The sequence below is a fragment of the Hyaena hyaena genome, unplaced genomic scaffold (genome assembly GCF_003009895.1).
Source record: "Hyaena hyaena isolate Hyena2069 unplaced genomic scaffold, ASM300989v1 scaffold_954, whole genome shotgun sequence".
NCBI lineage: Eukaryota > Metazoa > Chordata > Mammalia > Carnivora > Hyaenidae > Hyaena > Hyaena hyaena.
In genome coordinates, this window is record NW_024081592.1 from 555,308 (window position 1) to 577,831 (window position 22,524).

At 51.4% G+C, this 22,524-nt stretch overlaps 1 protein-coding gene across 1 annotated transcript in view; it reads right to left on the bottom strand.

Annotated features, from left to right (window-relative positions):
* The window catches only part of KCNQ3 (potassium voltage-gated channel subfamily Q member 3), a 52,492-nt gene extending 33,229 nt beyond the window's left edge, over positions 1-19,263 (bottom strand). Inside the window, exons 1-7 of the mRNA XM_039221190.1 lie at positions 19,078-19,263; positions 17,626-17,752; positions 13,309-13,481; positions 7,651-7,806; positions 6,095-6,205; positions 4,437-4,532; positions 3,037-3,131 (exon numbers count right to left, since the gene is read on the bottom strand). Coding sequence (XP_039077121.1) covers positions 3,037-3,131; positions 4,437-4,532; positions 6,095-6,205; positions 7,651-7,806; positions 13,309-13,481; positions 17,626-17,752; positions 19,078-19,263 — 944 coding nt within the window. The remainder of the gene's footprint in view (positions 1-3,036; positions 3,132-4,436; positions 4,533-6,094; positions 6,206-7,650; positions 7,807-13,308; positions 13,482-17,625; positions 17,753-19,077) is intronic.
* Positions 19,264-22,524: the final 3,261 nt, after the last annotated feature.

Genomic DNA, 22,524 nt, shown 5'->3' on the forward strand with positions numbered 1-22,524 from the left:
AAAGGGTGCAGGGATTCTTTCTGGAGCAATAAAATGTTCTGGAATGAGACAGTGGTGATGAATGCTCCATTTTGTGACTATATTAAAAACCAATGAATTGTTCACTTTCAAGGGGTACTTTTTAAGGTAAGTGAAACCTTCTTACAGTATGTGAAACATACCTCAATAATGTTTTTTTTTTTAAGCATAAACGAAAGACAAAAAAAAAAAAAAAAAAACCCAGGTGAGAACACATCCGTGAATTATCACCATTATTATTCAATGTATGAAGGGGACTGGCATTCAGAGGCATTCTTCTCCCAAGGGACGGCCTTGTTTCAGAACAGTTGCTAAGTGGCTCTAGTTGGAGATGCTAAGTCTTGCTAGTGACTTTATACTACTTTTGTCCTTGAAAGAAAGAAAGAAACAAGTGTTCTCTCTCAGTTTAAAAACCATCCCCCTATCACAGCAGCCCTGCCCACAGTGTCTTCCTCCGAATCTCTGACAGCCACGACAATGCCTTATTTATAATAAATCATCCCAAAAGAATAGGCCTATTGCCAAGACCTTGGGCTGCACAGCGAACAGAAATCACCTTGGTTCCGAGCTCAGTGTGGTTGCACATGTCTGTCTCCGAGTCCAAGGTCACTCTTGCCTTTTCAAGGGAGGTCACCTGCCCCTTCGAAGGCTCTTGTGACCCAAAAGAAGACTGACGTTATCCCCGACCCAAAATGATTACAGCAAAAGTAGAATTTAGAATCAAAGGGAGCCATGGAGGCCATCAACTGAGCCAATGAATCTAATGACTGGTAAGAGATGCAGTCTAGAAACCCAAACATAGTCACTGGTTTCTGGAAGCCTTGACTCTTCCATCTCCTTGACTCCTCCACCAGCCATAACTCCTTGAGTTACCCCCCTCCCCTGCTTATTCACTTTCGGGTCCCCCCTCCACCAGCCTTCTTTAGCCTCTACCTTGGGCTAAGCGCTGGCTGGCTCTCACCCTGAATCCTGCACTCATTTGAGAACTGGTCTCCTTGCCTAGAATCCTGAGTCCGTCCAGTAGGCTTCCATGCTCTTTCTGTCATCTCCCTGAAATACAGATCTGATCAGATCACACTTGGGCTCAAACGGCTTCTCTCTGCCCTCAGGATCCAGATTCGATTCCTTTGCCAGTCACCTATGATTGGCGGACTGGATGCCCTGGGTAGGAATAGCACATGCCACTAGGGTCTCTGCAGGAATGAGATGGGAGAGGCCAGCAGGGGCCTGAGCTTTCGGAGCCTGTAGGTCACGGTCAGATTTTGGGCTTCATTCTCTTTGTCACGGTCATCCACTGGAAGGTTTTATGCAGTGAAATGAGCCAGAAGAACCCAGGTCTCTTGAATTTCCCTAAATCTGTACCACAATCTGGTGATGGGTTGAAGGGAAAATTGAGGCTGGATGCAGGTCTCATGATAGGTGGGTGGGACAGGGATGGAGGGGACCACTCAGCTATGATCAGGTCACACAAGGATCCCTGAAACCAAAGGCCAGTGGCAGAAACAGGCTTCAGAGCAGGGACCAACTCAGATGGGAGGTTCAGGTCCCTCGGCTGTTTCTCCCAACCAGGAATCCTACACATTCTGCGTTCTACCCACACGCGTAAACTCCCGGCTCAGGGCCACAGCCTCCAAACCCGGAGAAGCGGGGTGTGTTTCCGTAGCCCAGGTAGTGAAGAGACCATGGGCTCTGCGGTTTCTTGATGTGGCACACATTGGCCAAAACGCCCCAAGTTTCTGAGCCCCAGCTTCCCCCCGCTAGTGAGAGGAGCCTGGTGACCTGACCACTCAGCCTGTCTCCGGGAAGGGACCGTGAGCCGCTCTGCCAGACTCGCCCTGGGGCATCCGTCCAAGATGCTTTACTGGGCCAGCGCCATGGAAACGGCCAAAGGCGGGTATAGGACTTGAGCTCCCCAAACCCTCCACTGATCTTTTTAAATATTTATTTTAGAGGGGAAGTGTGCACAGAGGAGGGGCAGAGAGAGGTGGGGGCAGAAGATCAGACGCAGGCCCTGTGCGCTGTGAGATCATGACCCGAGCCAAAGTCAGATGCTCAACCAAGTGAGTCACCCATATGCCCCGCCCCTCATTGATTTTAATGCTTCCAGAATGTTTGGGATCCTCTGGCCTGCTTCCGAGGCTGCCTGGGAGGGATGATTGGAGTATGAACTGGAAGACCTTGGATGGATTGGATATGCAGTGAATACTAAGTTCTCTTTTCCTTTCCACAGGCGCTGGCCATGGGCAGTGCTTTTCATTTTTGTCCTGAGGCCTTTAATTTAATCTCCCACCTTAAAGACACAAGACAACACCTCTGGATGATCAGAGGATTCCTCCCGCTGCTGCTGCTTCCACCTGCCTGTTCCCAGCATCCAGAAGAGTCTATGCGTACAGGCCACGGCCAGGTGGGAGAGGCACCCAGAACCGGGAGCGAGGCCCCCACCGCACTGGCTCCCCACTTCCTCAGACACCGGCCCTGCTCAGACAATGATCAGAACTTCTCTTTTTGGCCGCTCCACACTGCCCAGCTGGTAACCACTGGTGCAACACTGGGGTCCCCTGGGAAGCTTTAAAAATACTAATGCTTGGGGGCCCCTGGGTGGCACCGTCGGTTAAGCGTCCGACTTAGGCTCAGGTCAGGATCTCACGGTTCGTGAGTTCGAGCCCCATGTCGGGCTCTCTGCTATCAGTGCAGAGCCCGGAGCCTGCTTCAGATCCTCTGTCTCCCTCTCCCTCTGCCCCTTGCACTCTCTCTCTCAAAAATAAACAAATATTAAAAAAAAATACCAATGCCAGGTCTCCACTCTTGGCATTTCTGATTCAAATAGCCTGGGGGGTGGCCCTTAACAGGGGGGGGGGGAAGGGGGTGTGGTTAAGCTCCCAGGTGATCCTCCTGCGTGGCACAGCTGGGAACCAGTCTCTGTTCTCCAAGAAACTCAAAGGCCACAGGCACAGATACAGACCCATGGTGGAGGGGTGGCCAGTCACACCCTGAGCGTTCAGACAGGTCGTCACTTGCCTGAAGAAGGGAAAGGAGACGACGGATTCATAGAACCTCCACGTTGCCACAAGATCAATCCTGTTTGGGTTGGTAGCATAATACCTCCAGGCGGCCTGAGGAGGGGAAGAGAGGGGGTAGAATGACGGACAACCTGAAACGCTCACACAGAACCCCACAGGACTGAAAACCTTTGTTAAGCCCCTGACTCGTCGGGGTTGAAACATGCACTTGAGGTAATATCCAGAGAAACCAGGCTTCCTGGCTTTGTGTACCTCCTCTGGGAAGAAAACCTTCCTTGACCCGCCGTCTTGGAATCATAACTGGTACTGTTGGGCTGTGGAGAAATGCGGTGGAAGGAGAGGAGGGTCCTGGGGGTAAAATCCCCAGAAGGGCCAGGGTTTACTCTGGCTGCGAGGTTCCCTGAGACTTCTTAAACAGATAAGAGGACGCACACTGTCTTTGGGCCACTTTGGCTGTGAGAGACGGCGGGGAGATGAGGGTTTGATTCGGATATACTAGAACTTCAGGAATACCCTGATGGCCTGGGGCTTGGGGGATAATGGAGCAGACCTTAGAGACTGAGACTGGCTCGGACACTTCATGATGTAGGACAACCCTGTGTACCATGTAGTGTCAGACCCCTAGGGACCCCTCAGTACACTGGACACAACTTCACGGTGGGTGGTCCCACACACGCTTGGACCTGTGTGGCTGTAGTCAGGGGGCCACACCTCCTCTTCTCTGTGTTCCCAACGGCCCACGGCACCACGAAGCAGGAACTCCCTCTGCGGTTTAAGGGGGACACTTCTGCCCTTTCCCCCCACCCCTGAATGTCCTCCCTACGTCAAGCCCACGGGGCAGGAGTGATGGAGCTGGTCGGCATCTAACGCTCACTGGTGCTTAGATCACTGGTGGTCTACTGGTCTACAAATGGCCCACTGCCCAATACTGGGCACACGTAAGGCATCTTTCTCTTGGCGTATGGGTTCTCCCTCCTTGGCAGATGTGAGGGGCCACATCTCCTTGTAGTTGATGGGCTAAGCACTTGGACTCCGGGCTGGCGCTTCCTATGGGTCCCTAGGTCAGGAGAGGGGTGGGAAGCAGAAGGAGGAGAAGCCTAGTATGGACCCAGAGTCAAATTCTCCAACATGGTTAGTAAAACAGCGGATGCCTTGGTCCCTCTCCAAGTCCTTTGTCTTCCTCACTTGTCTTCAAATGCGGATGGGCGAACATTGGGATTGTCACGTTCACGCCGCACAGACAGGACACCCATAGCCCTCCACAATCACACACGGCCCTGGGCTCTGTCCCCAGGCCCAGGCACGCCCACCGCTGTGCAGGCACACACAGCCCTGTCCCCACCCAAGACGCGGATGCACGAGCTCAGTCCCTACCGACTCATCCGCAAGCAGACAGACCTGAATGAGTTCAGCGGCCGGCTTCCTTCTTTTCTCAAAGTGCTTCTGCCGGTGCTGCTCCTGCACTTTGAGTGCCAGCCCCGATCCCAGGATGCCCTGGAGGGAGAAGGCAGGCCCGGTCAGCCCCGCTGGCCTCTCTGGGCACTCCATCCCCACTCCCAAGGCCACGAAGACCCCCTTCTTCTCTGCCAGGGAGTAGGCTGCTGGGTTACGTGGAGCCTCGGTGTGAGGAAGGCCTGGCTTCGGTTCCTGACTCTGCAGCTTTCAAGTGGTGAGATCCCCAGGCAAGCCAGGGCCCCAGCACACCTCAGCGTCCCCCAGGGGAAGTGGGCTAATAATACCTTCCTCATAATTTTGTTAAGGAAAAAGTGAAATCATGTATAGATGCTGTTTAGTAAGAAGTACGACACAGAACAGATGTCCAGTAAATGGTGGAATTTAAAAATATTGTAGCAGCTTGGAGCACCTGGATGGCTCAGTCAGTTACTCGTCCAACTTTGGCTCAGGTCATGATCTCACGGTTCGTGGATTAGAGCCCCGAATTGGGCTCTGTGCTAATAGAGCGGAGTCTGCTTTGAATCCTCTGTCGCCCTCTCTTTCTGTCCCTCCCCTGCTTGTGCGCTCGCTCTCTCTTTCTCTCTCTCCAAAATGAGTAAACATTAAATAATAATATTTTAGTGCTTTAATTGTCATTTTACTGGAATCCCAGAATTGTGACCTGTTTTGATTTCCACGTCAGACTCACATGGGGATCACATGGATAGAAGCCATGCCCTTTGAAAATTAGAGGAGATCGTGGGGCACCCCCACAGTCCTCAACCTATTCCAGATGAGGAGACTGAGATTCACGGAGGTCATATGCCCAAGGTCAGAGAGCTTAGGAAAAACAGATGAGATAAGGCTACAGCGGAGGAAGAGTATCACTGAAGACGAAGGCTGGGAGATGAACCAGGGGAAGCGCAATTTTTCCCTAAGAAGTTTCTCTCCAGCTTCACGATTAGAGACAGAACCCACAAGCCAATAGCCTCATGACTATGCAAACTTGACTCTGACCTAATTGAGCCTCAGTTTTCTCATCTGGAAAATGGCGACAGACACAGCACCAAACTCATGATGTTGTCATGTAGATGAAATGACACGATGTACGTAAAGCATTTGGCATGATGCCAGCACACAGTGAGTACGACAAGTGCTTTCTAGGACTGTTGTTAATATTATGCTCATGGGTGCCAGGCTTTGGTTATTCTATCATGGGTCAAGATTTAGTCTGGCCGGAAACGGATTTTTTTTTACATAAGCCAGGACAGGAAATGATGGGACATGGGAAGGGAGCGCACATAGAGGAAGGGCCCGCCATGGGCAAGGCGCTGGGGAAACTGTGGGTGGGAGATATGATCCCAGCCCCCAGGGATCTGACAGTCTGGGGTCAGCAGGGAGGCAGCATGGGGCCAGAGATGACTTTGCAGAGCCAGGCCCAGAGGAGGGAGGGACTAACTGAGCTTAAGGAAACCCAGCCTGGAGACTGGACTTTGAGCAGCCCAGCGTGGACTCAAGGGGGCGCAAGGGCAGAACGTCAGCCTGGAAGATTCAGCTGGGGCCAGGCGGGCGGCGGAGGGGGTCCCACATGTCATGCTCGGGAAAACATCGAAGGTACTTACCGCTGGAAGGGCAAAGAAGGAGACGCCGATTAAGGAAAAGGTGGCTGCAATCAGCCGGCCTTCCCACGTTTTGGGGGTCTTGTCTCCATAGCCGATGGTGGCCAGTGTGATCTGAAGAGAGAAGAGGTCAGACACGGGCCTTCGCGGGGACAGGGCGGTCAGTGATGAGTCAGGGCCCCACCTTCCAGCCTTCTGTACTGCTTGCGGAGGTTTCTCCCGTGGGAGAAAAGGCACCGAGTGCCAAGTAATTATCTTGGAGCTGTGAGACCACACCTGTTTCTAAGTTAAAGATTTCCTGCCCATAGTCAATCAGCCAACAAACATTTCCAATAATTGCAAACATGTGCATGTGCACTCTTGGCATATTCACATATGCGTGATTTTGTGAATTGCCATGCTTCCCAATGTGTGCACGCCTACGAGTGTATTTGTGTGCGTTGTGTGTGTCTGTGCGCATGTCTAATGTCTATGCACATGTCTGTGTGGATGTGTGTGGTATATTCCTGGGTGTGTTTGCAAGCGTAGGTGACTGTGCACGTACTTATGGATGTGGAGGATGGGATGGCAGGGTCGCTAAGCATTGGGACTCTGGAGCCCAACTGCCTGAGTTCAAATCCCAGGTTCAACACCTAACTGGCTCAGGGATCTGTCTTGGTTTAATCACATACTTAACTGCTTCATGCCTCAGTTTCCCCATTTTATTTAAATTTCTTTTTAATGTTTATTTCTGAGAGAAAGAGGGGCGGGGAGGGGCAGAGAGAGAGGGAGACACAGAATCCGAAGCAGGCTCCGGGCTCTGAACTGTCAGCATGGAGCCCGACGTGGGGCTTGAAGCCACAGACCGAGAACTCATGACCTGAGCGGAAGCTGGATGCTCAACGGAGCCACCCAGGCGCCCTTCAGTTTTGCCGTCTTAAAAAAGGGACTCATAAGAGGAATGGAGTTTAAAATGTTAATAAATGTTGGGGCGCCTGGGTGGCTTAGTCGGTTAAGCATCCGACTTTCGCTTAGGTCACGATCTCGCGGTTTGTGGGTTCGAGCCCCGCGTCGGGCTCTGTGCTGACTGCCAGCTCAGAGCCTGGAGCCTGTTTCAGAGTCTGTGCCTCCCTCTCTCTCTGACCCTCCCTTGCTCACGCTATCTATCTCTCCTAGAAATAAATAAAATAAAATAAAATAAAATAAAATAAAATGTTAATAAATGTAAGATCCTTAGAGCAAAGTATGCCTTCAAAACATGCCAGCGATAGTACCATGTGTTCCTGTGGAACTCCAGGTGCGCTCGGAGGTCTGAGTGCACGTGTGTGTGTCTGCTACTGTCTGTTTGCACATGCGTGGTCCACCGATCACAGCCTACAACTGACGAAGTAAGGCCCCTGGGTGGTGATGGGAGCCACTGTGCCCAGCCCCGACTTCCTGTAAGCACCGAGGAAAAGCCCATTCCAAGTGCTCTCACCTGGGAGCGCAGGCAGCTGCCCACCTGAGCACCCCATGCCACGCCCTCCACCTCTCAGTCTCTAACAGTCAGTCCGCCGGGGCCCTTCAGGACGGTGACTCACCAGGCCCCACCAAAGGGCGTCTGCATAGGTCTCGAATTCCTCCTTCATCTCTTCTCCTTGGGCATCGACCTCCGGCACGTCTTTCTCAACCAGGTAGACAAGAAATGAAGAAAGGATGAGCGTCAGGAACCCAATGTACCAGGCGGTGATGAGCTCCTGGAGAGCAAGCAGGGGACAAGGGAGGTGGCCCCTGAGAAGTCTTTGGATGGATGCTGGAGGCCAACACACCGGAGTTGTGTGAACACACCAGGTTTAGGAGCATTGTGACTACGGGCGGCTTACTTACCTCTCTGAGCCTCACCTCCCATCGCTGCGAAATGGGATCAGGAATACGGTCATTCTTTCCTTTTTCTTTTTAATTTGAGTATAGTCAACACATGTCACATTAGTTTCAGGCGTGCGACATAGCGATTCAGCAAGTTTACACATGACACAGTGCTCGCCACGAGTGTAGCTACCATGTGTCCCGCGATAGCTCTGTTACAAGGTCACCGGTCATGTCCCTTATGCTGACGGTTAGTCCTTCCTGTGACTTATTCATTCCACCACTGGAAGACTGTATCTTCCACTCCCCTTGACCCATTTTGTCCATCTCTCTACCTCCTTCCCTCTGGCAACCATCAGTTTGTCCTCTGTATTTTTAAAAAATGTTTATTTATTTATTTTTGAGAAAGAGAAAGAGAGAGAGAGAGAGAGAGAGAGCACACATGTGTGAGCAGGGGAAGGGTAGAAGGGGAGAGAGAGAGAATCCCAAGCAGGCTTGAAGCCACCAGCGCAGAGCCCGATGCGGGGCTTGAACCCAGAAACCATAAGATCATGACCTGAGCCAAAATCGAGTCAGATGCTTAACTGACTGAGCCCCCCAGGAACCCCTGTTCTCCATACTTATAGGTCTGATCGTGCTTTTTTGTTTGTTAATTCGTTTGTTAGTTGTTATTTTATTTATTTGATAGATTCTAAAAATTTATTTAAATTTTAGTTAACATACAGTGCAATACTGGTTTCAGTAGAATTCAGTGATTCATCATTTATATGTAACACCCAGTGCTCATCCCAACAAGTACCCTCCTTACTGCCCATCCCCCATCTAGCCCATCCCCCACCCACACCCCTCCATCAACCCTCAGTTTGTTCTCTATAGTTTAAGAGTCTCTTGGGGTGCCTGGGTGGCTTCGTTGGTTAAGCGTCCGACTTTCGCTTAGGTCATGGTCTCACGGTTCGTGGGTTCGAGCCCCGCGTCGGGCTCTGTGCTGACTGCCAGCTCAGAGCCTGGAGCCTGTTTCAGTCTGTGACTCCCTCTCTCTCTGACCCTCACCTGCTCACGCTGTCTCTCTCTCTGTCTCCTAGAAATAAATAAACATTAAAAAAAAAAAGAGTCTCTTATGGTCTGTTTCCCTCTCTTCTCTATCCTCCCTCCCATATGTTCATCTGTTTTGTTTGTTAAATTCCCCACGAGTAAAATCATACGGTATTGTCTTTCTCTGACTTATTTCGCTTAGCGTAATACATTCTAGCTCCATCCGTGTTGTTACAAATGGCAAGATTTCATTTTTTTTGATGGCTCAGTAATAGTCCATTGTATATATATACCCCATCTTTATTTATTCATCAGTCAATGGGCATTTGGGCTCTCTTTGTTGTCATTTTTAGATTCCACTTCCCTGTGTAATTATATGATATTTGTCTTTCTGCTGACTTGTTTCACATAGCATGTTATCTCCAGGTCCATCCCTGTTCTCACAAATGGTAGGATCTCATCCTTTTTTATGGCTAGGCAATATTCCATGTATATACACCCTATTTTCCTCATCTATTTGTGTATTGATACAGATTTAGGGTGCTCCATAGCTTGGCAATTGTAAATAATTCTGCAATAAATATAGAAGTGCATATATCTTTCTGATTTAGTATTTTTGTTTTCTTTGGGTAAATACCCAATAGTGGAATGACTGGGTCATAGGATCTGGTTTCAATTAAAAAATATATTTTTTAATGTTTTATTTATTTTTGAGAGACAGATAGAGACAGCGTGAGCAGGAGAGGGGCAGAGAGAGAGGGAGCCACAGAATCAAAGACAGGCTCCAGGAACCCACGAACTGTGAGATCATGACCTGAGCCGAAGTCAGAGGCCTAACCGACCGAGCCACCCAGGAGCCCCTGGTTTCAGTTTTTTGAGGAACCTTCTACTGTTTTCCACAGCAGCTGCACCACGTTGCATCCCCACCAACAATGTATGAGGGTCGCCTTTTCTCCAGATCCTCGCCAATACTTGCTGTTTCTTGTCTTGGTGATAATAACATGGTCCTTTGGTCCATCATTAACTGAATGCGTGTATAGCTCTAGGAGGAGAGGAAGATTTCTGTCTTCAGGGGTCCTCAACATCATGGCTCCCAAGACTTCACGGGGAGGCAAGAAGGCAGGAAAAACTGGCAGCTGCCTCTTAGACCAGGCACCGGACTCCGGAGACTTTTGATTCCACGCAGAACTGCTCAGATCCAGAATAAAGCTCAGCGCTACTGGGAAACAGACAGCAGGGGGCGCCAGTGTGGCATAGGGAACCCAGTCCTGTCGCTGATTTCCTGTGTGATCCCGGGAAATTACCCACGTCCCCCCAGCTTTAGTGTCTTTATTTTCAAAATGGAAGTACTGGGTCACAGTTCCTGAAAGTGACACGTGTACTCCTCAGGGAAGGAAGACAGCCAGTTCTTACGTTAAAGAGTCACATACTGATTGAAACTGTATTAAAAATTAGCATAAATTAAAATTACCATAAAGCCCATGATCTTGTGGATATTATCACATGACAGACTAGGAGTGAATGCACAAAAGTGAGCTGATTTAGAGAAAAATGTGAAGAAACAGCAAGGATGGTGCAGGGAGCGTTAGAGCAAAGATCAATCAGCCAATCACCGAAGCTTCAAATACCCTGGCCCAGAGGATCCCTAAGCCTCTTTCGATTTCTCTCATTCTCTCCCGATTTCAAAGGTCAGCACAGCAGGCTGGGTGGAAGAACGTCAACTTTATTGGCAAACACGGTCTGAAGATTAGGTCTGATGCCCCTGCTAAGTCATCCAGGGGATCAGAGTGGCTCATATCAACATGGTCCATGCATCTGGCCATCTGGGTCAGCAGGTCTCACTGAAAGGGGTGCTTCATGCCATTGCTCACCTTGGTCTCACTGCCCACACTGACCTTCCCCATGAAGAGCAGCGGGTCATCTTGAGACTCCCATCACCTCCACGATGAAAGTTTCCAGAACATTTGCTTGCTCAACGCAATAGAGTTCATCTGTTTCGCTGTGTCCTGAGTAGACTTCTTTAAATCTGTAACACTTCTTCCACTCACTGCTTACGTCTGGCTTCCCGCACAGTCCCCTTTTGTGGGTTCACTTTACAGCCCAGAGAGGTTTCAATGATGCAGGCAACCTGGCCAGCCAGCCATTCCCTTCAGTGACTGTCTCCCCCCTGGGGGTTCAGTGGGGGGGTGGGTTGAGAAGAGAAAGGTGAACTGGATGGTCCTTCCCCAGCAACTGTCTGGGCATGAGCCTCTCGCCTCGTTGAGTGTGGCTCTCATGTTCCTCTGCTTTTTCATCCCCTCTGGCCCCCAAATGCGAGTCAGAAGTTTCATCTGGTACTTAGCTAGGGAAATTGCAGTCTGGTCACGAGTGCACAGGAAAACTGGCTTTGTTGGATTATTAAGAAGTAGCATAATGGGCACTGGAAAGGAGTGGAAATGTGTCCCAGTTCTGTGCTTTGCAGTCATTCAGAAGGCTGTTCAAGGTAATTCTGACTTTATGTGATGTTTGCTGGTAGCTCTGTGCCACGGCCCGTGGCTGTCTCTCCCCACCCCACTGATGTCCCCAGACTCATGCACGTGCCTGAGCCGCCTGCAGTCAGCCTGGGGCTGGGGGGTTGGGGGGCTGGGATGGAGCCCATGTGTGTGAGGGGTGCTGGCAGCAGCTTCCTACTGTCCCTTAGGTACACTGTGCAGGGAGTGCCAGGCCCACGCCAGACCCCACGTGAGTGAGAAGACCTCGGCGTTTTCTCGATAAGTCACGGAGACTCCGGGCTTCTTTATTCTGGCAGCACGGCCTGGCCTGGCCTAACTTTGAAATGCTAGCCCCACTCCACGTTGCTGACACCCCGAGGAGGGAGTCACGGCACATGGCCCAGGGGACACATTGTTTGGATGGATGGAGGAAGCAGAGAAATGATAAGTGCTCGTCCACCAGGCTTTGAGAAGGAACTGTAGTCAATAAACTGGGAAGTCGGACTCGAATCCTGGCAGGTGCTCACCTCCTCAACACACTGCCTGCCCTGGAAGTGAAGGGCGGCCGGGCAGCAGCAATGCAGCTTAGGAACAGCACAAGGCTGAGTGGGGACGTCGGGGGCGGGAGGGGGAGAGGGAGAATGGCACGTTTGGCTTGACAAGCACCTACTATTACCCGGCACTGAAACGTACCTTTTCTCGTGCAAGCAGCTAGGATTTTCATTTTAACTGTTGAGGAAGCTCATAAAAATAGAGCATGTCCTAAGTCTTTTCACCTTATGAGATGAGTGCATTATCATCTTCATTTTATACTTAAAAACCATTTATTTATTTATTATTTATTTATTTACTTTAAAGTTTATTTATTTTGAGAGAGAGAAAAACAGAATGTGAGGGGAGGGACAGAGTGGGAGAGAGAGAAAGAAAGAGAGAGAATCCCAAGCAGTCTCTGCCCTGTCAACACCGAGCCTGATGGGGGGCTCGATGTCACAAACTATGAGATCATGGCCTGAGCCAAAATCCAGCATCAGACTCTTAATCAACTGAGCTACCCATGGGTGCCCTTCCTTTTCTTTAAGTTTATTTAGTTATTTTGAGAGAGAGAGAGAGAGTGAGGTAGGGGCAGAGAGAGAGGAAGAGAGAATCCCAATCAGGCTCCACTCGGTGCAGAGCCCATTACGGGGTTTGAACCCACTAACATGAGATCATGACCTCAGCCAAAATCAATAGTTGGCACTTAGCCGACTGAGCCACCCAAGTGCCCCTTTTTTATTTTTAAGTAAGTACTTATTTTTAAGTAAGCTCCATGCCCAGCCTACGGCTCATCATAGAACCCAAGTGGGGGCTTGAACCCACCACCCTGAGATCAAGACCCGAGCTGAGATCAAGAGCCAGCCGCTCAAGGGACTAAGCCACCCAGGCGCCCCATCCTCAATTTATAAGTGTAAGAACCAAGGCCCAGGAGGTTCCCGAGAATCCCCACAGTCACACCCATACAGTCTGGACTCCCCCCGCCCCCCCTCCCCCCAGCCTGTGCCCCTCCTGAATCTTTCCCTCTCATCCCATGCTGCCTTGCATTGGGGCATCTCACCCCCTCGACAACCCGGAGGCAGAACCATCCTGATCTCTCCTTTAGAAACCAGGCACCCGAGACTCAAGGAGAGATGGGTGACTCAGCCACAGGCATCTGCACGTGGCGGAGCGCAGGGAGGGCTTGACCCCCGGCCTTCCTGCTTCTGCTCGCTGTTGCACCCCTGCTCGGGCCTCTCCTCCTCCTCCTGCATCATTGCTGGTGGAGGCACAGTCCTCCGGGAGGGAGGCCCTGAAAGGCACCAGAGGCGGGGGAGGGGCCCGCGGCGGGGCGGCCGCCCGGGCGGCGGTGGCACTTACTTTGCTGTGGGCGCAGATGGCCGAGCCCAAGAGCTTCCACGTGCCGCCCCTGCGGTCCATGCGGAGCATGCGCAGGATCTGCAGGAAGCGCAGGCTGCGCAGGGAGGTGGCCAGCACGTTGCCCTGGTTTCCCACGGCAACCACGGGCACGGACGCGATCAGCACGAAGATGTCTGGGAGCGAGGACAGAGGCGTGGCGGGGGAGAAGGAAAAGAAGGTCAGGCCGGTGCAGTGGGGCCGCGGCAGCCGCTGGCCGCCTGCAGACCGACGCGCGCCGGGCATCGCTGGGCTGAAGCGGGACGCGGCCGCACGTGGTGGGCAGGGCCGTTCTCCGGTGCAGAGGGGAAACGCGGAGTGCGCATGCGCGCCTGCCCAGGGCTACACGGCAGGCGGGTGGACCGCGCCTGGTGGGGATTGGGGGCAGCCTTTCCTCAGTCCCGGGGGGGCGATTCCCCAAGGGCTCCCCCCCCCCCCAAGAGGGATCAGGGCTACCCTGGTTGTGGAGGTGACGCCTGAAGCTGAGACGCCACTGAAGGCAGGTTTCCCCTAAAAGCAGCACCAAGTCCAGGCCTTGGCCACGGCTGATGTACCGGAGAGAGTCTAGCTCGGGAGGCACAGGGAGGGGAGGGGGAGCCAGGGAAGGAGACGGGCGCTGCGAAGGGAGGTGTGAGCAGACTCTGTTCTGCAGGCAGGACACCTCCCAAGGCTGTCACTCTGGAAGATGGTTGGTGGGACCTCTGCCCAGGAGCTCCTGCCCCCTGCTGGGGGAGGGTCCTGCCCCGGGTGGTTCAGGCCCCCACACTTCCGAGCTGTGCCACCTGGCGGTCTCCCTCGGCTTTCAGGGAAGGCCCTGGGGTAGACTGTGGTAAAACATGAGGTCCACCCATGAAATGCGGTGCTGGTATGTGGAACCGTCTACCCCAGCTGTGACTGAGAGCAGAGAAACAGAGGAGAGGGAGGGAGTGGGGGGTGGGGGGTGGGGGTGTTTCTGGAAGGGCCAAGCTAGCTCCTGAAGCCAATGGCTGAGGATGGAGGAGTGTGCCCAGATCCCTTCCTATGCCTTCAGCGGCCCCCAACGCCCATAAAACCCATCTCCCTACCGCACTGCAGATGGTCAGCAGGGAAAAAGGGCCCCACATCCAAGTAAATTTGGAAAAAAAGATCCATTAAGCCGATTTTGGTGCTTTAGGACCAGGACTTCCAGGAACCTTCAATACGCTACCATGCACGGTGGCTCTCGGTTATACAAATGAAGTACAGCCTTTCCCCAAGGATTTCCACCGCAGGACTATTGTTTTGCAAGACCATCAGGTTCTAAGGAACACACTGGAAGAAATGTTCATCCAGTGGGTAATGCCCAAGTCCTGAAAACTCTGTGGCCTGGCCCTTAGGAACCTTCCAGAAGCAGGTACGGTTTGCTGAGCACACAGCACTCCCTCACACCCCCACACGTTTGTACTTGTTGGCCTCTGGGTCCCTCAATTCACCCCTGGCTACGTTGGCCATATCAAAGAGTTTCCTAAATGTGTGTAACTTTTGGGAAGACCTTGGTGTCGAACATCTGGCTGGATACTAATGTGTCTGTATCCTTGGCCAGGTGTCTCAGGTTATCCGTGTCGAGTTGTCCACTTATTATGTTTGAAGGAAGCCGAACACGACAGAACTTGGATGCGTGGCAAATGCAAGCCAGGTCTACAATGCTCAGAGAGAATGGGAGATCCTGGCCTGATTGGATCCATCCACACCCGAAATGGCTGGGTCTGAAGCTGCCTCGAATATGAAAGCCATGAGGGTCACTGACAGGACACCCACCCTCAAGTCAAACACGGAGAGAAAAGTAACATTTCCTGCAAGAGCCATGTGATGGGAGAAGTCGAGAAAGGAAGAGAGCAGAAAACACGGGCGCCCTGGAAAGGCAGCCAGCAGGGATGGTGATGCTGGGAGCTGGGCTGGGCTCTCCAAGGGGAGGCTGGACATGGAGCACACCCAGGAGCTCGGTCACATCAGCCCCTCTTAGAACCGTGGTGACTCCTCCCCGGGGAACATGCTTGTCCTGGAAGGGTCCAGGCTCCACACAACACTAGGATATTCTCGAACTGGGTAGGAACCTCTGAATCTGGGCACGAAGTCACTTCCCCCACCCCCGGCCAACACACACACACACACACACACACACACACACACGCACACACGACTTCCGGTCAGCACTTGCATAGATCTCTCCAAAGAAGAAAAAGAAGTCAGCTTAACACCTTGCAAAAGACTTGAAAGGAAGAGAAAAGAAGGGAAGGCAAGCTGGGGTTGCTATGAGCTGAATACCTGTGTCCTCCCCAAATTCATATGCTGAGATCCCGTCCCCCAGAGAGTCGCTCTGAGGAGATGTGGCCTCTGGGTGGTGATGAGGTCATGAGTGGGATTAGTGCCCTGATAAAAGAGCTTCCTAAGAGCTCCCTCACCTCCTTCCCTGGTCTGGGGACACAGCAAGGACACCAAGAAGTGGACAGTCTGTGACCCGGAAGAGGGACTTGAAAGCCCGGCACCCTGATCTTGGGCTTCTGGCCTCCAGAACGGTGAGAAAGACATTTCTCTTGTTCATAAGCCCCCAGTCTGGGGCACTGTTCTAGCTGCCTGAACGGACTAAGGCAGGGGCAGACAGAAGGTTAAAAAAAACTATGAAAAGAAAATCAGTAGCTGCAGAGTCCTCCAAAATCATGTGCACAAGCATGCACAAACACATATACACCCACATTCTCTCTCCTTCCATTAAAAGTTCTGAGTCAGAGGGGTGCCTGGGTGGCTCAGTCGGTTGGGCGTCCGACTTCGGCTCAGGTCATGATCTCACGGATCATGGGTTCAAGCCCCATGTCGGGCTCTGTGCTGACAGCTAGCTCAGAGCCTGGAGCCTGTTTCACATTCTGTATCTCCCTCTCTCTCTGACTCTCCCCTGATCACACTCATTCTCTCTCTCTCTCAGAAATAAAGAAAACATTAAAAAATGTTAAAAAAAAAGTTCTGAGTCAAAAACAAAACCCTCAAGGATCAAACTTCAAGGGCAAGTGGGCAGAAGTAAGTTGTGGTCAGGGTGGTATGGTCAGCTATGGCGGCAAGGCAGTTAACCCTTGGCTGCACTGAGGGGAGTGTGGCATCTAGGACTGAGGAGGGGTCCAGGTCGTCTTCCCTCGGGCTGGCCATCCGTCCCCAAAGGGTTGTGTTCAGTGCTAGGGGTTGCTTTTTAAAAGGGCAGTGAACATGCTCAGGGAAGAAGAGGTAGTATGATGCCAAGAACATGTGATACAAGGTGTAGCTGAAGCCACAGGCATATTTGTCCACTGCTGGAGTGGAAACAAGGAACAGAATGACTGAACTCAATTATCTGAAGACAGAAGACTTAAGGTGGCATAAATACCTTTCAAGGTGGTGAGCGCCCCGGGACTAGAGGTATGCAAGCAGTATACCTCCCACCGCCTTTACTTGAAGCCTGCTGTAGAGGCAGTGGGAGCACCAAACAGGGCGGCACGTTGGACCAAGTGCCTTTGGAGGGCCTTTCGAGCCCTGACGTCCTGTGATCTAGGAATCTGAGGCTCCCCCACCTCTGCATCCCTGCCACCATATGATTTTAGTAGGATCTTCAGATGGGAACACAAGGGTCCATGCTGTACCCACAGGGGTAAGAGAAAGCGACCACCTTCTCTGCTATCAAAATGCCTGCACCCAGAAGGAAGGGGGTCAGTGACATTCCCCCGCAAAGCAACTTCTGGGTCAAGGGAAGGAGGGCAGAGGTGCTAGATTCTTCTAGACCTGGGTGTCAGGATGGAATCTGCTGCTTACTACCCATGCAACCGGGAAAGGACTCAGCACCGTGAACCTGGGCTTCCCCCTCTGTAAAATGGGCATAACGTGGGCCTACGGAAGTAATTCTCAACCAGCAGTGGTGTCACCCCTCCCCCGCCCACTAAAGCCACTCTGGATTGCTGCAGGCAGTTTTGGTTGTAGCAGGGACAGGGTGCCACCAAGTTCAGGCACTGGGGATGCTCAACATCCTACAACGCACGGCTCCTTCACAGCCCACATGCCAAGAGTGGCCCCTACCCAGACCCATTAAGAATCACTGCCAAGTAGAGCGTTAGGGCAAGCCACGGAAGCATCTGGAACATTGGAGCAGCTCTTCCTCATCCAGGTGGGGTCGGAGGCCATGCTGGCTTCCAGAATGCCACGTGATTTCCCAGAAGCACAGTGGCTGCTTGAAATCCCCTCGGGGAAATAGTTGCACCCAAAGCAGGGGACGGGGGCAGCACGTGACTCGGGGGCAAGGCTTACCCAGCATGCACAGGGGCTTCCTGGCAAACTTCAGCCTTCCTCGCCAGCCTTTGTATCGGCAGCAACATCCGGCAGCCCAGATCCTCAAAGCAAACTCGGCTCCGAAGATGAAAATAGCAAATGTTTCCTGCGTTAAGGACATATGGAGACGCTGATCAGGCGGGACCCAGGCGTCTGGAAGTAGCGACTTCCGTTCCGAGGTTCTGAAGAGTGGGATTTCTGTCGTTGCTGTTTTCGTAGTGGACGGAGGTGAGGAACACGTCGTCACCTCCCCTCAGTTTGGGACAGCTCTCGTGTCCACGCTCATGAGCTAAGTGTCCCTAATATCAGCCTTGCAAAGTGATCACTTGTTTTCCTCTCTATGTTTTAGTTCCAACCGATCTTTTCTTTTCTTTTTTTTAAGTCTCTTTTCTTGTACTAAAAGCTCCTTAAACGCAGTTAAATAGAAAAGAGAAGTATCAACGCAATATAGTCTACTAATCTCACCCAGTGCCTGGCCCCTCGTATTGCTAATCGTGGCCAACAGTTACTAAGCGAGGCTCCAATGTTTTATAATATTCTCATTTTATGTTTTGAGAAACCAAGGCAAGGAGTACACAATTTCCCCAGACTAGGAAGTGGCAAAGAAGGACTCCCTCCCAAGCTGGTAGTGAGGCTCAGAGCTGACCTGCCTAAGCACCATGCTGTGCCGTCCCCCTGGACCCTGGGCTTCCCGTTTCCTTCCCGCCTCTCTTGTTGATCAAAGACACCTTTGCCCCCCTCTCCTGGGGACCCCTGGGGATCCTAGGGGAGTCGTTGCTCCGTGAAAATCCCTGAAACTTAGTTCCTGGAACGAGATGGCTTCCCAGGCTTCGCCTGCTAAGGTCTCAGCGTGAGACGGTGTGGACTAAAATCACCTGAGAAGGAATTTGCTGACGCCGGTGTTGTGGATGGCATGTTCAATGCAAGGCGAAGGTTCTGCTGTTTTGTACGCCCTAACTGGGGGGCTGGCGCCCCCTCCCTGTGCAGCTGGTGAACAGAGAGAGAAAACAGGCAGAGGGCCCAGGAGGGAGGATGTGGAGTTGTAATGCACAAATGGGATTTGGCACTTGGCCGTGAAGGGAGTCAGAGAACCTCAGGGTTCAGGGAGAAAAGGCAGAGGCAAGTTTTAGCAAAGAGTGTGTTTGTGTTAACTCTCAGAGGGTTAGGAAGCTGTAGTTTATAACATAACTAATGTGCATTGGTTTTTGCTTTGACCTCTCCAGAATGAAAATGCCATTCCCTTCCACCTGTACCCAAGGCAGACCTGACCAGTTGATCCAGGCATTGCTTTCTCTTGGGCCTGGACTGGGTCAGAGACTCAGGGAAGCCAACACTGGTTGTGCCCAAGGGCAGCCCCCTTGCCCTTAACTGTGAAAGTCCAACCCGAGGGGCCTACCCCAGACTAGCACTGTGGTGGGTGCGCGATCTCACCAGTAACAGCAGCCAGTCTCCTGAAACGGTCTCGTACTCCCTGAACGTGGTCAGCACGGCCAGAATCAAGCATCCTAGGACAATCAGGAACCTGGAAGGGAGGAAGGAAGAAACATCGAGTTCTGGCTTGCTCCAGAGAAAGGTGTCAGACACCGTGAAGCTACGACTTCCATCAGACACTGGCATGCGCCTTCTCTGTTATCCCACTTAACCTCACAACAAACCTGTGAGGCAGGGAGGAATGATCACTCCAGCGAAAGAAAACAGATCGGAGGAAGTGTAAGCAATGTGTATAGTTTTACTTTACCAGCTGGTGAGAGGAATCCGTCGGGGGGGGCGGGGGTGGGAGTGCTGCAGAATTTTTCCGACCAAGTTACACAAAGCTTTGGTAAAGCAACAGGAATATAAATGAATTAATGATGTGTCTCAAACACACAGGACAATGGCTATCAAATATATGCGACATTCTCAGTATAAACAAATGACAAGTTCGTTTCCAAGACTGATCCATTCAGCAAAGGCCTCTGTCATCATGTCTTCGTATTATTCTTTTTACAGACAATAGTTACTAAAGGAAACAACCTCTTTCATACGGGGACCTTCAGAATTGTTTTTGAAATTACAGAGTGTTCTTCCTGTGAAAACCAACAGGAGCCACCCCAGAGAACGACGCAGAATGCTGGTCCTGGAGAAGTCACAGAGAGGTCACCTTGTTCATGCCTGAGGCAGGGACATACGGCAAACAATCCTTTGAAATTATCATCTACATACATTCAGTGGTGGGGAGGGTGGGAGGAGGAGAGTGTGTGTGCATGTGTGTGCATGTGTGTGCATGTGTGTGCATGTGTGTGCATGTGTGCGCATGTGTGTGCATGCTACATTGTTTCAGCGAAGAAAAGTGGCTCTCATCCCCTCTTGGTGGAGAGTTTCTGGTTCAGTGCTCAGCACAGGCTCCTTAAGGTCCATGGGTGAGTCTCGGTCCTTCCACTCGATGTGATCTAGCTCTCCACCCTGCGGGTTCCCATCCACGCTTTGCTGGCTTGCTTGTGTAAGTGGGGACCCACTTGTGCATTCATTCACTCATTCACTCACTCCATTCATTCATTCGATATTTGTATGGCAGCCACCGGGGACACAGAGCTAGGCTTCCATGATGAATAAGCTGAATCCATCCTCCTGAGCCCACAGTCCAGCCAAACACAAAGCTATCTCATGCCATGATGGTAAGGACCACGATGGTAGGAGGTTTGGAAATGTCAGCTCCCAGCCTTGGCTGGGGACCCGAGTCCTGGCTCCGACCCTTGGTGATCCGGATGACATTTTCTGATCAATCAGCCTGGTGATCTGTAGATCTGAATACCGTTATTTCCAAGCTTGACTAGGAACCTAAACAAGACTTTCAAATCCCTCCTGCATTTCGCCGTTTTATTTCAAACTTATGGTTCCGGACCCATGCCTGGAATCTGCCTACCCTGAATCCCAAATCTTCTCAGGTGGTGGTGGTGGTGGTGATGTTGATGATGATGATGATGGTAACATATCAACTCCCACACCCCCTGTTAGTGAGCACCTACCACTGGCCACTATGTATCTGTCAGCTCATCCTCACAACCACCTCTCAAGGTAGACATGAACTCCTATGTTAGAGATGAAGAAAGTCATCAGAAGGATTCATTACCATCTGGATAATTGTGTTGTCAGTAAAAGGACCACAGAGTTTGGAGTTCAGAGATACACATTCAAAGGGAAGCTCTAGTACTTTCTCTGTGATCTTGAGTAGCTCATTGACCTTGGGAACCTCGATGATCACATTCACAGAATGGGAATAGCAGATCAGCCTAGAGATCATGGCTACTGTGAGGACCACAGGAGACAGTGGATGCGAAGTTGTTTGGTCAACTGTACCGGATTGTGCAAATGATGCCTGGTGTTTTCCCATTCATGCATCATCACTGGCTGGGTATCCAGCAGGCCCTGGGGAACGTGGTCTGCCAATCCACACTCCAGTTCTCTCAAGCCTTTATTTTATTCATTCACAGGCTCTGGAGATAAGCCCTAGATTAGAATCCCCTTCCTCCTTTATGTCGTGTCATCTTAGGCAAGTTATACAACTTCTCGGGGTCTTGGGTTTCCCCATCTATAAAAAGGACCCAGTAAACATGCCCACATCCTCAACCATTCAGTGATATAATCCGTGTCAGGTGCCTGGAAGAGTGCCTTCGTTGAATATTAGCTATCATTTGATTGTGATTTAATGTGAATGTATTGAGTGCCTCTTCTGTCCCGGACACAGCACTGGTTTTAAAGATACAAACATGAATAAAACCTAGCCTTCATTTTCAAGGACTCCCTAGTGCAGTGGGAAACCAGAGGACAAACAGAGAGGTTATGATCTGAGTGTCCCCCACATGCTTTGGGAGTACGAGATAGAAAGCATCCAGGAAGTGGTGGCCAAGGGGTTGGGAGTATATCTGAGGCTTAACTAGAGTTGGCTGCATGTCCCCATTTATCCAGGACACTGCCTATTTTATGTGTGCTGACCCGGAGTGTGGCCCCCGGGGCATCATGAACAACATGTGCATGTGCAGAGTGCAAAAGCTTGCGGACACAAAACCCAGTTCAATCTCTTCCTTTAGCAAGGGATGTGGGCCTTTGGTGTTGGGGCTTTGCTGTCCTCAGAGCCTGATCTTCCGCTGCTTCCCCACTCCCAGGGAAGCCATCTCCTCAAACCCCCTCGGTGTAAGTGTGCCTGTCTCGATGCCCACTCCCCCCAAACCCCTTCATTCTCCTGCTGAGGCCTTGCCAGCACTGGTCACGCCTTGCCTCCGGAGATTTCTATGACTTTGGCTGCTCTCTTCATGTTCCCCTATGCGACCTCTCCCCTGGGGTCCCAGAGCACCCTACTGCATGTCTATTCCAGGACTGAGCATAAGCCATTGTCACTTTGCAATCATTTGTTTTCATTGTGTACTAAATAAAACATTAACTACATTGGGGATCTGCTGAGTTTGAGGTTCAAGTGGAAATATGCAGCAGGCTGATCAAAATTCAGATCTAGGGGCGCCTGGGCGGCTCGGTCGGTTAAGCGACCAACTTCAGCTCAGGTCATGATCTCCCGGTTCATCAGTTTGAGACCTGCATCGGGCTCTGTGCTGACAGCTCGGAGCCTGGAGCCTGCTTCCGATTCTGTGTCTGCCTATCTCTCTGCTTGTTTCCTGCACACTCTGTCGCTGTCTCTCTCAAAACAAAATAAACATTTTTTTAAAAATTAAAAACAATCCAAGTCTAAAGCTTAGGGAAGAGGTTGAGGCTGGACACCTAAGTTCCTTTCAGCTCTTACAGCCTGTGATTTTAGAGCCAGCCAAGGAGATGCTTTGGCCTTAACCAGCCACCGAAAGGCAATTTCAGCCCGACTCCCATCTGCGGGGAGTGTGCAGGCTTTCGCCA